The sequence below is a fragment of the Pleurodeles waltl genome, chromosome 5 (assembly GCF_031143425.1).
Source record: "Pleurodeles waltl isolate 20211129_DDA chromosome 5, aPleWal1.hap1.20221129, whole genome shotgun sequence".
Taxonomy (NCBI): Eukaryota; Metazoa; Chordata; class Amphibia; order Caudata; family Salamandridae; genus Pleurodeles; species Pleurodeles waltl.
In genome coordinates this window covers 1,872,708,385-1,872,721,198 of record NC_090444.1, presented here as the reverse complement: position 1 = coordinate 1,872,721,198, position 12,814 = coordinate 1,872,708,385, and the positions used below count along the sequence as shown (strand labels likewise).

Below are 12,814 nucleotides of genomic sequence, written 5' to 3'. Positions count from 1 at the left end.
CCCGCGAGCACGTACCCGAGGGATACCGGTGCCCCGCGAGCACGTACCCGAGGGATACCGGTGCCCCGCGAGCACGTACCCGAGGGATACCGGTGCCCCGCGAGCACGTACCCGAGGGATACCGGTGCCCCGCGAGCACGTACCCGAGGGATACCGGTGCCCCGCGAGCACGTACCCGAGGGATACCGGTGCCCCGCGAGCACGTACCCGAGGGATACCGGTGCCCCGCGAGCACGTACCCGAGGGATACCGGTGCCCCGCGAGCACGTACCCGAGGGATACCGGTGCCCCGCGAGCACGTACCCGAGGGATACCGGTGCCCCGCGAGCACGTACCCGAGGGATACCGGTGCCCCGCGAGCACGTACCCGAGGGATACCGGTGCCCCGCGAGCACATACCCGAGGGATACCGGTGCCCCGCGAGCACATACCAGGGGGATACCGGTGCCTCACACTTTTCTAGTATAGCCGCGGGTGCCCTCTGCCACATTGTTCACTCTCATACAAGCAGGTCTGGCCTCTGTTCCATGCTTGAAGCGAAGGGATGCTATTTTGCAGCATTGAAAACGTAAGAGTGCAGCTGAGTATGAAAGATCCTTTTCTAACCTGTGCTTGTACGTCTCATTCCAGTGTCTCTTCGTTGGATGACTCTTCCTTCCGTGCGGTGCCCGAGTGGTGGTCATGTGCGTGAGGTGCCCTACATGAGGTATGGACACACAGCAGTGCTTATTGACGACACCATCTACATCTGGGGTGGACGGAACGACACGGAGGGCGCCTGCAATGTTCTGTATGCCTTCGATGTTGGTGAGTACCCCTTCTCCCGCCTTTTATTCTAGTCTTATGAGCTGCTGACCTGACCATGGAGAAGACCCTCTAAGTGAGCAGTGGCGTAAGGTCATGGCCCCGGCCCCTACTGCAGGGTGTTGAGGTAGGATGCTCCATGGGAGCGCTTTACAAAACGTGAGATAGCATAATTAGGGCCTAATGTTTCCTATTGTGGTGGCATTTGGCAACAAATGTTCATTTTTTTTTTCCTGAAACACCCAGATTTATAAAGGATTTTAATAACGACTTAAAGTTCTAGAGAATTATCATAATTGTGCAGTTAAGAGTCCGTTCTTTAGTGTAGTTGGTTGCTAGGACTGTGGATAAGGCCCATTAGCTTATGCTCATGTGCCGGGAGGGGGGATCTACCTTCAGTGAAGAATGAAGATATTCTTTTAGCCACTGAGTTGCTGAGGGATCATCCTGCAGGCGTGAATGAGTCCTTGGAGATTTGCCTTCGGTATCGAAGACCAAGTCATACCTGCTGGTCAGTGGGTGTGAACGACTCCTTGGAGATTTGCCTTCGGTATCGAAGACCAACTCATACCAGCTGGTCAGTGGGCGTGAATGACTCCTTGGAGATTTGCCTTCGGTATCGAAAGCCAACTCATACCTGCTGGTCAGTGGGCGTGAATGACTCCTTGGAGATTTGCCTTCGGTATCGAAAGCCAACTCATACCTGCTGGTCAGTTGGTGTGAACGACTCCTTGGAGATTTGCCTTCGGTATCGAAGACCAACTCATACCAGCTGGTCAGTGGGCGTGAATGACTCCTTGGAGATTTGCCTTCGGTATCGAAAGCCAACTCATACCTGCTGGTCAGTGGGCATGAATGACTCCTTGGAGATTTGCCTTCGGTATCGAAAGCCAACTCATACCTGCTGGTCAGTGGGCGTGAATGACTCCCTGGAGATTTACCTTTGGTACGATAAGCCAAGTCGGACCCGCTGTCTTCAGGGAACCACAGAAGGTCTTGCTCGATGGGTTGACCACGCACAAGGATTATTGTTGTTATTCAAAGGGAGTCCTTTGGTTTCTGGAGAGAAGTTTAGCTTTTGGAGGAAATGCTCTTGGATTTACTATTTTCTCCTGGAAGTATATGTAGGATTTGCAGTGCCAAAAGTGTGCAGCCCACCAAACTTTACTGACATCGTAGTTTGATAATAAAAGTGTGTTTTGATGGAAATTATTTTAACATTAGGTAGTTTTCCCTATCCAGTGTGTTAGAAATGGGGTCTCTGGTTGGCAGTCTGTTTGCACTCTGTCCAAGCAGGGACCCTCACTCCAGTCAGGGCAATGGAGATACACCCATAGATAACCGCTGCTCACTCCCTTGGTAGCTTGGCACAAGCAGTCAGGCTTATCTCAAAGGCAATGTGTAGAGTATTTGTACCAACACACACACTGGTACAGTGAAAACACTACAAAATGGGCATCACACCAGCTTAGAAAAATAGGTAGTATTTATCTAAATCAAACCAGACCAAAACAACAAAAATCCAACATACACAAGCAAAATCAGAATTTTTAAAAAAACGAGTCTTAATCCACAGAAATCAATGGATGCTTTGTTTTAACACAAAGTACCTGGTATGCGCAAAAAATAAAGCCGCAAGGGCAATGGTGCATTAGAAAAGCAAGCGATGAGTCGATTCCTTACTCGCAAGTGAGGCCATGCGTCAATTCTTTACTCGCAAGGGAGGCCCGCATCGATTCCGGATGTGCAGCCTCTGGTCTGTGTGGAGATGTTTGCAGATATTGATGCCCAGGATCCGTGCGTGGAAATTTCCGATGCGCTATGCAAAGAGTCAGCGTCGAGAACAGGCGCTGCTTTGTTTCTCCAGTCCCGAGGCAGGCGCTGCGTGGAATTTTCAGCCGCAGGACGGGCAGTGCATAGTTGTTTCTGACACTCACCCGGTGGTGCGTGGATTTCTCACTGTAGGTTACCATTTTCCACTTTTAAGGGCTGAAGGACTGGATTTGCACCACTTTGCAAAGTCTCAGAGGAAGAGCCCAGGCTCTGGCGGATGAAGTCTTTGATGTCCCTGAGACTTCTGAACAGGGAGCAGCTCCGTCCAAGCCCTTGGTGAAACTTCTCAAGCAGGAGTTCAGAAAGCAAAGTCCAGTTCTTTCCCTCTTCAGGCAGCAGGCCAGCACAGCAAAGTATCAGGCAGAGCTGCAGGGCCATCTCATGCTCTTCTCCTTGGTAGAGGTTCCTCTTGATCTCGAAGTGATCTAAAGTCTGGGGTTTGGGGTCCACTACTTATACTCCTTTCTGCCTTTGAAGTAGGCAATCTCCAAAGGAAAGTCTCTATTGTTCACAAGATCCTGCCTTGCCCAGGCCAGGCCCAGACACACACCAGGGGGTTGGAGACTGCATTGTATATGGGCAGACACAAGCAATTGAGGTGTAAGTCACCACTCCTCCCTCCACTCAGCCCAGATGACCCATCAGGATATGCAGGCTACACCCCAGCTCCCTTTGCCTCACTGTCTAGAGGAGATTCACAAACAGTCCAACTGTCAGTCTGACCCAGACGTGGAATACACAAATAGGTAGAGTCACAGAATGGTTAAGCAAGAAAATGCCCACTTTCTAAAAGTGGCATTTTCAAACCGACAGTTTAAAAAAACAACTTTACCAAAAGATGCATTTTTAAATTGTTAGTTGGCAGTATTTCACTGTCCGGGCATGTTGAACACACCAGTACATATCCTGTCTTCAACATACACTGCACCCTGCCGATGGGGCTACCTAGGGCCTATCTTAGGGGTGACTTACATATAGTAAAAAGGAAGGTTTGGGCCTGGCAAGTGTACCCGCTGCAGGAAGCTGGCCTGGTGTGGGCTAGGTACCTATGGTAATTACACCTTATACCAGGTACAGGTATCCCTTATTAGTGTAGTGTAGTCAGTGTCTAGAAGCCAGGCTGTCTAGAGGTAGCTGTCGCTGAGCAGCCAAGGCTGAACTAGGAGATATGCAAAGCTCATGCAATAGCACTGGTGTCACACAGCGCTTACACACAAGAACGAACCACTCAGTGTTACAAAAAAAAGGGTACTTTATTATGGTAACTCAAATACTCTGTGTTTATCTTTGTCCCCACCCTTGTCTGGAGACTTACGTGCTTCTTTCTTTTTGTGGTCACCCCCTGTGTGAGCCTTCCTACTCACCCTGGTGTGGACCCATTTGTCTTCCTTCTTTCCCAATTCTTGGGGAGAGGTCAGATCAGAGTCCGCCAGGTATTGATGCAGCTGATCAGATACACACTTGTTTAAAATGTGCTCTCTTAGAATTAGGTTATACAAGCCCTGGTAGTCACTACATTTGCTCCCATGCAACCAGCCTTCCAGAGCTTTTGCAAATCAGTCCACAAAATCTACCCAATCCTGGGAGGACTCTTGATCCTATACTGTTTAGTAGTCAGACCAAACCCATCTCACAGTGCTGCTTTCAAAAATGTGTAACTGTCTGCATCCTCTTCTCTGACAGTGAGTAGTCTGTCTCTACCTTTGTCAGAGAAGGGGAGCCACAATATTGCTGCCCACTGCCTTTGAGGAACCCTCTGTACCTTACAGGCCCTCTCCAAAGCAGTGAACCACTTATAGATATAATCTCCCACCTTGTGAGGTGGGGCTACCTTGTTCAGGTTCCTAGAGTCAAAAGAGTCCTCCTTGACCCTGGTGTCCCTGAAACTGAAACTGCTGCCACCTTGGGGTACTAACCCCAAACCCTGCCTCTCTCTCTCCACTGCCAGAGCTTCCCTATCCAGGGCAAGCTGTTGCTGCTGCAGCCTCAGCTTAGCCTCCTCCGATCTCAGTTGTCTTAATTTCCTATCTATGGGATCCTATCCTGAATTGGAACAGTGTGTCCCCTCAGATACTGAGGTTAAGTGAGAGTTAGCAGAGGAGGATCTATTCCTCTTACTGGGGACCCTCTGAACCGGACTGCTAGGAGTAAAGGTGGCCCTACTAGTGTGATTCCCCCTTCTCACTACCTAGGAGGCTCCTGGCAGGGCTCTGGTGATCCCCAGTTTGTGCCTGATCTATCCTATATAGGATTGCTGAATCAGACTCTGCTTCCCCTTCCTCCTCCTGGCTATCAGCAGTGTCCTGGTCAGCCTGGATGCGCAAGCTCAGAAGCAGACTCTTGTTGGGATTTCTTCCTGCCTTCCGTATTCTCTCAGCACACATCTCCCTTAACTCTTGGAAAGTTAAATCCTCATATTGAGAGTTCAGGGCCTGAGAGGTGAGCTCTAGTGAGGACATGGTATCTAGCTAGAGTGGTGTAGGTGACCCTAACTATTCTAACCACTAGGCTACAGGCAAAGTTTGGAGCAAGGTTATGCCAGACCTTAGCTTACCCAAACTTAGGAGACTGGATCCCTAACACTAAGTGTATAGTGTACCTACAGTTAGTAAATGGTCTTTCCTGTGGAAAGTACCTAGTGACAGTGGTAAGGCAAGTGTCATATCCCACGGCTGCACCACTAATGTAGGAAGCTGACCTGGTGTGAGGTGAGCATCTATGGCGTTATCACCTTATACCAGGACCAGGTATCCCCATTTAGTGAGGTGTAGACAGTGTCTAGGAAGCCAGGGTACTTTAAAGGTAGCTGTGGATGAGCAGCCAAGACTTATCTAGGAGACATGCAAAGCTTATGCAATACCACTATACTCACATAGCACATACACACATGACAGAACCACACAGTGTTACAAAAATAAAGGTACTTTATTATGGTAACACAAATACTAACATACTGTATAGGCAATACTCTACTAGCAGGTGAGTAAACACACTATTATATACACATTAGTAATCGGGAGTGGGCATAGATACTCATAGAAAACAGTGAAATAACAGAAAATAATGGAGACCACACCATATACTAAGTAAGTGGAATATGAACGGCAGTCACCCACCCAAGGAAGTGTAATCTGTAGAGGGGAGCTGGAGGAACTAGGAACCCCAAAAGGTGAGTACCAGAGTGCCCCCCAGCGACCAGGAGAGAAGAGGCAAGTACCTGTTTTTCCCCAACCCCACAGATAAACTTAGTAAAAGGACTGTGCAAGACTGGAAGAAACCAAATCAAGGGGACCAATCCCAGTTCCAGTTGGAGTGTCCGGTTGGGGCAGGAGCCACTACCCACCCTTCTGGAGGTGCAGGACCAGGTCGACAATGAAGACCAGGAGTTGGCTTTGCAGCACAGGAGCAGGAGAAAAGTTCCAGGAGTGATGCAGTCCATGTCCCACGTCAGAAGAAGAGGTGCAGTCCATCAGTGGTGTTGAAGAACCACCAACAAGCCTTGGAAAAGGCAAGAGTTGCAAAAGAAGAGTTGCAGAGCTGGTGGGGGCCAGGAAGGTCCATGGGGACTCAACCCAAGGAGGGGAGTCTCAGGTGACCCTCAGCAGTGAGGAGAGTCAGAAGTCGAGGAGGCAGCCCCCACGGGCAACTCACGGGCAGCAGGCACAGGAGTCGCAGCAGGCACAGGAGTCGCAGTGAGGCCCACTCAGCACACCTGGAGAGGAGCCCGCCGTCGCTGGAGCAGCAGGCAGAGGAGTCGCAGTGAGGCCCACGCAGCACACCTGGAGAGGAGTCCCACGTCACTGGAGCAGCAGGCAGGAGACTGTAATTTGCAGGGAAGAGTGCTGGAGGCCGGGGCTACTCTGAGCCTGAAGATCCCTTTGAAGAAGAGTCAACAAGCCTTGGTAGCTGCAAGAGTTGCATTGTACAGGGGTACTGTCCTGCAAGAGTAGGCAAGGGCTTGCCGTCTCCCAAGTTAGACAGCTGGTAAAGAGGACCAAGGGGACCACTCCAGACCATCACCTGTGATGCAGGATCCATGCAGTTCCGGAGGAGAGAGGATCTACGCAGCCGATCGTTGTTGCAGTTGGTGCCTGTGGACGAAGGGGAGTGACTCCTTCACTCCAAGGGATATTCCTTCTTAATTCTTGTGCAGGCTGAAGAATCGTCATCCTCCGGGGATGCACAGCCAGGGAAATGTTGCAGTTGCTGGAAGGAGCCAGAGAAACAATATTGCAGAGCAGAGTCGTCAGTGAAGTTGCAGATTGTCTGTTCCTAGACAGTCCAGTTGCAGTCCCGGTGGCCAGAAGATGAAGTAAACGATGTAGAAGAGTTCTGCTGGAATCTTGCACGTTAAATCTGAAGACCCAAAAGAGAGGGCGGTCCTAAATAGCCCAGGAAGGAGGATTGGTCACCCAGCAGGGTGACCACCTATCAGGAGGGGGCAGTGACCTCACCTGCCTGACCTGGCCACTCAGATGCTCCCAGAGGCCTCTGCCCACCTTGGATTCAAGATGGCCGAATCAAGTGGCCACCTGGAAGAGCTATGGGCACCACCCCTAGGGTGGTGATCGACAGGGGAGTGGTCACTCCCCTTTCCGTTGCCCAGCTTCATGCCAGAGCAGGGACTGGGGGTCCCTGAACCAGTGTAGACTGGAGTATGCATGGAGGGCACTAAATGTGCCCTTCAAAGCACACTGGTGGCTTGGGGAGGCTACCCCTTCCAAGCTATGTAACACCTATTTCCAAAGGGAGAGGATGTTGCCTCCCACTCCCAAAGGAAATCCTTTGTTCTGCCTTCCCGGGCTTGAGCTGATCAAGCAGCAGGAGGGCAAAAACCTGTCTGTAGGATGGCAGCAGTGTGGGCTGCCCAGGAAAACGCTGCAAACTGGTAGGTGCAAGGCTGGGGTTCCTCGGTTCCTCTAAGGAGTCCCCAGAGTGCATGGAATCATGCAACCAGTACTGGAGACAGTATTGGGGTATGATTTTGACATGTTCGATACCAAGCAAGCCCAGGTTCGGGGTTACCATTATGTAGCTGGACACAGTGACCTGTGTCTAGTACATGGGTAAAATGGTTTCCCCACACTTACGAAGTCCAGGAAAATGGAGATGGAGTTAGTAGGGGCACCTCTGCTCTTGCAGAGGTGCCCTCACACACAGGTACTTGCACCCTGCCCTGTGTGCTAGGAGGACCTGCCGTAGGGGTGACTTACAGTGACCTGGTGCAGTGAACTACTGTGAAAGGGTGCATGCACCCTTTCACACAGGCTGCAATGGCAGGCCTGCAGACACACTTTGCATGGGCTCCCCATGGGTGGCATAATACATGCTGCAACCCATCGGGGATTCCTGGTGCCCCAATGCCCTGGGTACCTAGGTACCATATACTAGGGACCTATGTGGGGGCACCAGTATGCCAATTGCGGGGTGTACAACGTCGGTAACAACCAAATTTAGAGGGAGAGAGCACAGTCACTGTGGTCCTGGTTAGCAGGATGTCAGTGAACACAGTCAAAACACACTGACAGCAGGCAAAACGTGGGGGGTAACCATTCCAAAAAGAGGGTACTTTCCTACAGTGCGCAGAGAGTGCAGAAGCCCAGTCCTTTCCTACACCCACTTTCGAATTGGCAGTGCAAGACTGCACACACAGACACTGCAGTGGCAGGTCTGAGCCATGTGTACAGGGCTACTCATATGTGTGGCACAATCAGTGCTGCAGGCCCACTAGTAGCATTTGATTTACAGGCCCTGGTCACTCATAGTTAACTCGACTAGGGATCTACCAGTAAATCAAATGTGCCAATCATGGAAACCCAATTACCAATATCCATGCTCTGAAGTATCTGTCTGCACCACAAGCTCTTTGGAAAAGTCAGGGGACAGCAGCACGGTTGCTGGGCACATGGCCTCCTTCAAGGTGTCAAACGCAGTATGGCACCTCTGTCCAGATCACCTGATATGGCTGCCTCTTGGAAGTCAGCTCTGTCAAGGGAGCAACAATGGTGCAATACCCCTTGACAAATCTCCTGTAATATCCAGTTAGTCCTTAGAAGGCCCTCACCTCAGTCGGGTCTTGGAGGGTGCCCATGCCAGAATGGTGTCAATCTTTGCCTGTAGGACCGCCACCTGGCCGCTCCCTACCTGGTATCCTAAGTACACCACAGACTCCTGCCCTATTTGGCACTTACTGGCTTTAATAGATAGGCCTGCACTCTGCAGGGCCTTCGACACTTCCTGGAGGTGGTGCAAGTGGTCCTCCCAGCTAGAGCTGAAGACAGCAATGCCATCTAGGTGGGTGGCACTAAAGTTCTCTGTAGTAAGTTGGCTCTGTATGTGCTATTTCAAAGTAAGGAATAGCATGCACAGAGTCCAAGGGTTCCCCTTAGAGGTAAAATAGTGGTAAAAATAGATAATACTAATGCTCTATTTTGTGGTAGTGTGGTCGAGCAGTAGGATTATCCAAGGAGTAGTGTTAAGCATTTGTTGTACATACACATAGACAATAAATGAGGTACACACACTCAGAGACAAATCCAGCCAATAGGTTTTGTTATAGAAAAATATCTTTTCTTAGTTTATTTTAAGAACCACAGGTTCAAATTTAACATGTAATATCTTGTTTGAAAGGTATTGCAGGTAAGTACATTAGGAACTTTGAATCATTTCAATTGCATGTATACTTTTCAAGTTATTCACAAATAGCTATTTCAAAAGTGGACACAGTGCAATTTTCACAGTTCCTGGGGGAGGTAAGTTTTTGTTAGTTTTACCAGGTAAGTAAGACACTTACAGGGTTCAGTTCTTGGTCCAAGGTAGCCCACCGTTGGGGGTTCAGAGCAACCCCAAAGTTACCACACCAGCAGCTCAGGGCCGGTCAGGTGCAGAGTTCAAAGTGGTGCCCAAAACGCATAGGCTATAATGGAGAGAAGGGGGTGCCCTGGTTCCGGTCTGCTTGCAGGTAAGTACCCGCGTCTTCGGAGGGCAGACCAGGGGGGTTTTGTAGGGCACCGGGGGGGACACAAGCCCACACAGAAATTTCACCCTCAGCGGCGCGGGGGCGGCCGGGTGCAGTGTTAGAACAAGCGTCGGGTTCGCAATGTAAGTCAATGAGAGATCAAGGGATCTCTTCAGCGCTGCCGGCAGGCAAGGGGGGGCTTCCTCGGGGAAACCTCCACTTGGGCAAGGGAGAGGGACTCCTGGGGGTCACTTCTGCAGTGAAAGTCCGGTCCTTCAGGTCCTGGGGGCTGCGGGTGCAGGGTCTTTTCCAGGCGTCGGGACTTAGGTTTCAGAGAGTCGCAGTCAGGGGAAGCCTCGGGATTCCCTCTGCAGGTGGCGCTGTGGGGGCTCAGGGGGGACAGGTTTTGGTACTCAGTCGTAGAGTAGTCCGGGGGTCCTCCCTGAGGTGTTGGTTCTCCACCAGCCGGGTCGGGGTCGCCGGGTGCAGTGTTGCAAGTCTCACGCTTCTTGCGGGGAGTTGCAGGGGTCTTTAAAGCTGCTCCTTGAAACAAAGTTGCAGTCTTTTTGGAGCAGGTCCGCTGTCCTCGGGAGTTTCTTGTCGTCGTCGAAGCAGGGCAGTCCTCAGAGGATTCAGAGGTCGCTGGTCCCTTTGGAAGGCGTCGCTGGAGCAGAGTTCTTTGGAAGGCAGGAGACAGGCCGGTGAGTTTCTGGAGCCAAGGCAGTTGTTGTCTTCTGGTCTTCCTCTGCAGGGGTTTTCAGCTGGGCAGTCCTTCTTCTTGTTGTTGCAGGAATCTAATTTTCTAGGGTTCAGGGTAGCCCTTAAATACTAAATTTAAGGGCGTGTTTAGGTCTGGGGGGGTTAGTAGCCAATGGCTACTAGCCCTGAGGGTGGGTACATCCTCTTTGTGCCTCCTCCCAAGGGGAGGGGGTCACAATCCTAACCCTATTGGGGGAATCCTCCATCTGCAAGATGGAGGATTTCTAAAAGTTAGAGTCACCTCAGCTCAGGACACCTTAGGGGCTGTCCTGACTGGCCAGTGACTCCTCCTTGTTATTCTCATTATTTTCTCCGGCCTTGCCGCCAAAAGTGGGGGCCGGGCCGGAGGGGGCGGGCAACTCCACTAGCTGGAGTGTCCTGCGGTGCTGTGACAAAGGGGTGAGCCTTTGAGGCTCACCGCCAGGTGTTACAGCTCCTGCCTGGGGGAGGTGTTAGCATCTCCACCCAGTGCAGGCTTTGTTACTGGCCTCAGAGTGACAAAGGCACTCTCCCCATGGGGCCAGCAACATGTCTCTAGTGTGGCAGGCTGCTGGAACTAGTCAGCCTACACAGATAGTCGGTTAAGTTTCAGGGGGCACCTCTAAGGTGCCCTCTGGGGTGTATTTTGCAATAAAATGTACACTGGCATCAGTGTGCATTTATTGTGCTGAGAAGTTTGATACCAAACTTCCCAGTTTTCAGTGTAGCCATTATGGTGCTGTGGAGTTCGTGTAAAACAGACTCCCAGACCATATACTCTTATGGCTACCCTGCACTTACAATGTCTAAGGTTTTGCTTAGGCACTGTAGGGGTACAGTGCTCATGCACTGGTACCCTCACCTATGGTATAGTGCACCCTGCCTTAGGGCTGTAAGGCCTGCTAGAGGGGTGTCTTACCTATACTGCATAGGCAGTGAGAGGCTGGCATGGCACCCTGAGGGGAGTGCCATGTCGACTTACTCGTTTTGTTCTCACAAGCACACACAAGCTGGCAAGCAGGGGGTCTGTGCTGAGTGAGAGGTCTCCAGGGTGGCATAAGACATGCTGCAGCCCTTAGAGACCTTCCTTGGCATCAGGGCCCTAGGTACTAGAAGTACCAGTTACAAGGGACTGATCTGGATGCCAGGGTCTGCCAATTGTGGATACAAAAGTACAGGTTAGGGAAAGAACACTGGTGCTGGGGCCTGGTTAGCAGGCCTCAGCACACTTTCAATTGTAAACATAGCATCAGCAAAGGCAAAAAGTCAGGGGGCAACCATGCCAAGGAGGCATTTCCTTACATTCTCCAACCCAGCCAGGGCCTGGTTGACCAGCCTCTGGAATGTGGCATGACCCGGAACTAGAAGTGCCCCTCTGGCGTTGAGAACACAAACCTCTCTTTTGCCCATTAGGTTAAGGCAATCTGCCAGTACCCAGACGCCAGATCAAACTTGCTGAGGAACTTGGCAACTCCCATTCGGTCAATGAGCTCATCAGTTCGGGGGATGGGGTGGGCGTCAGTCCTGGTGGCGGCATTGAGCCCATGGTAGTCAACACAGAACCTAGGTTCAGGTGTGACACCAGGTGGTGCAGCCTTGGGGACCAGAACCACAGTGCCGGACCAAGTGCTGTAGGAGTGCTCAGTCACCCCTAACGCCAGAATCTTTGAGGCTTCCTCTTTGATGCTGTTTCTCACTTTGTCAGTTTATCTGTAAGTCTTGTGCTTAACAGGCACACTGTCCCCAGTATCAATTCCATGGGTGCACCAGTGGGTGACCCCCAGGAGTAAGTGAGAAAAGGGAGGCATACTGTCCCAGTAACTGGAGACAGTCCCTCTGCTTATCTAGGGTCAGAGTAGTGGAGAGGTTTATACCCTCCTCTGACCCATCCTGCTCTTTGGCAGACAGGAGGTTGGGGAGAGGTTCACTCTCCTTTTCTACCGCATCATCTGTAACGAAGAGCATGGTCAACTCAGACCTCTCAAAGTGTGGTTTGAGGCCGTTCACGTGTCACACCCTTAAAGGGTTTCTAGGAGTCTGCATGTCCACCACACAGGTGACATCACTTTTGCTCTCCTTCACCTCAAATGGCCCAGAACAACAGACTTGGAGAGCACGGGCTATACTAGTGCCATCACCCACACCTTCTGGCCAGGCTGAAACTTAACCAGAGTGGTATTTTGGTCATACCAGTGTTTCATATCTTTATGGCTAGCCTCCAGATTCTCTTGGGTGAGATTCTGGAAGTGGGCTGTCTGGTTCCCGAAGGCCAGCATGTCACTGAATACATCCTGGGGAGGCTTCTGGGGAGCTTGCTCCCAGCCCTCCTTCAACAAACTGAGAGGCCCTGGCACAGAGTGCCCATACAGAAGTTCTAAAGGACTGAAGCCAACTCCCTTCTGTGGTACCCTCCTGTAAGCAAACAACAGCCATGGTAATAAGACATCCCACTTACGCCTCATGGGTTCAGAGAGTGCCATA

The 12,814-nt window shown here is 51.1% G+C and overlaps 1 protein-coding gene across 6 annotated transcripts in view; it reads left to right on the top strand.

Moving 5' to 3' along the window:
• Positions 1–12,814, top strand: part of KLHDC3 (kelch domain containing 3) — a 344,468-nt gene that overhangs the window by 69,421 nt on the left and 262,233 nt on the right. For all 6 annotated transcript variants that reach the window (XR_011203919.1, XM_069236430.1, XM_069236428.1 and 3 more), the window contains exon 3: positions 631–807. Coding sequence is in view for 5 of the 6 variants with exons in the window: in XM_069236430.1 (XP_069092531.1) it covers positions 631–807 (177 nt within the window). In the remaining variant the exon portion in view is untranslated. The remainder of the gene's footprint in view (positions 1–630; positions 808–12,814) is intronic.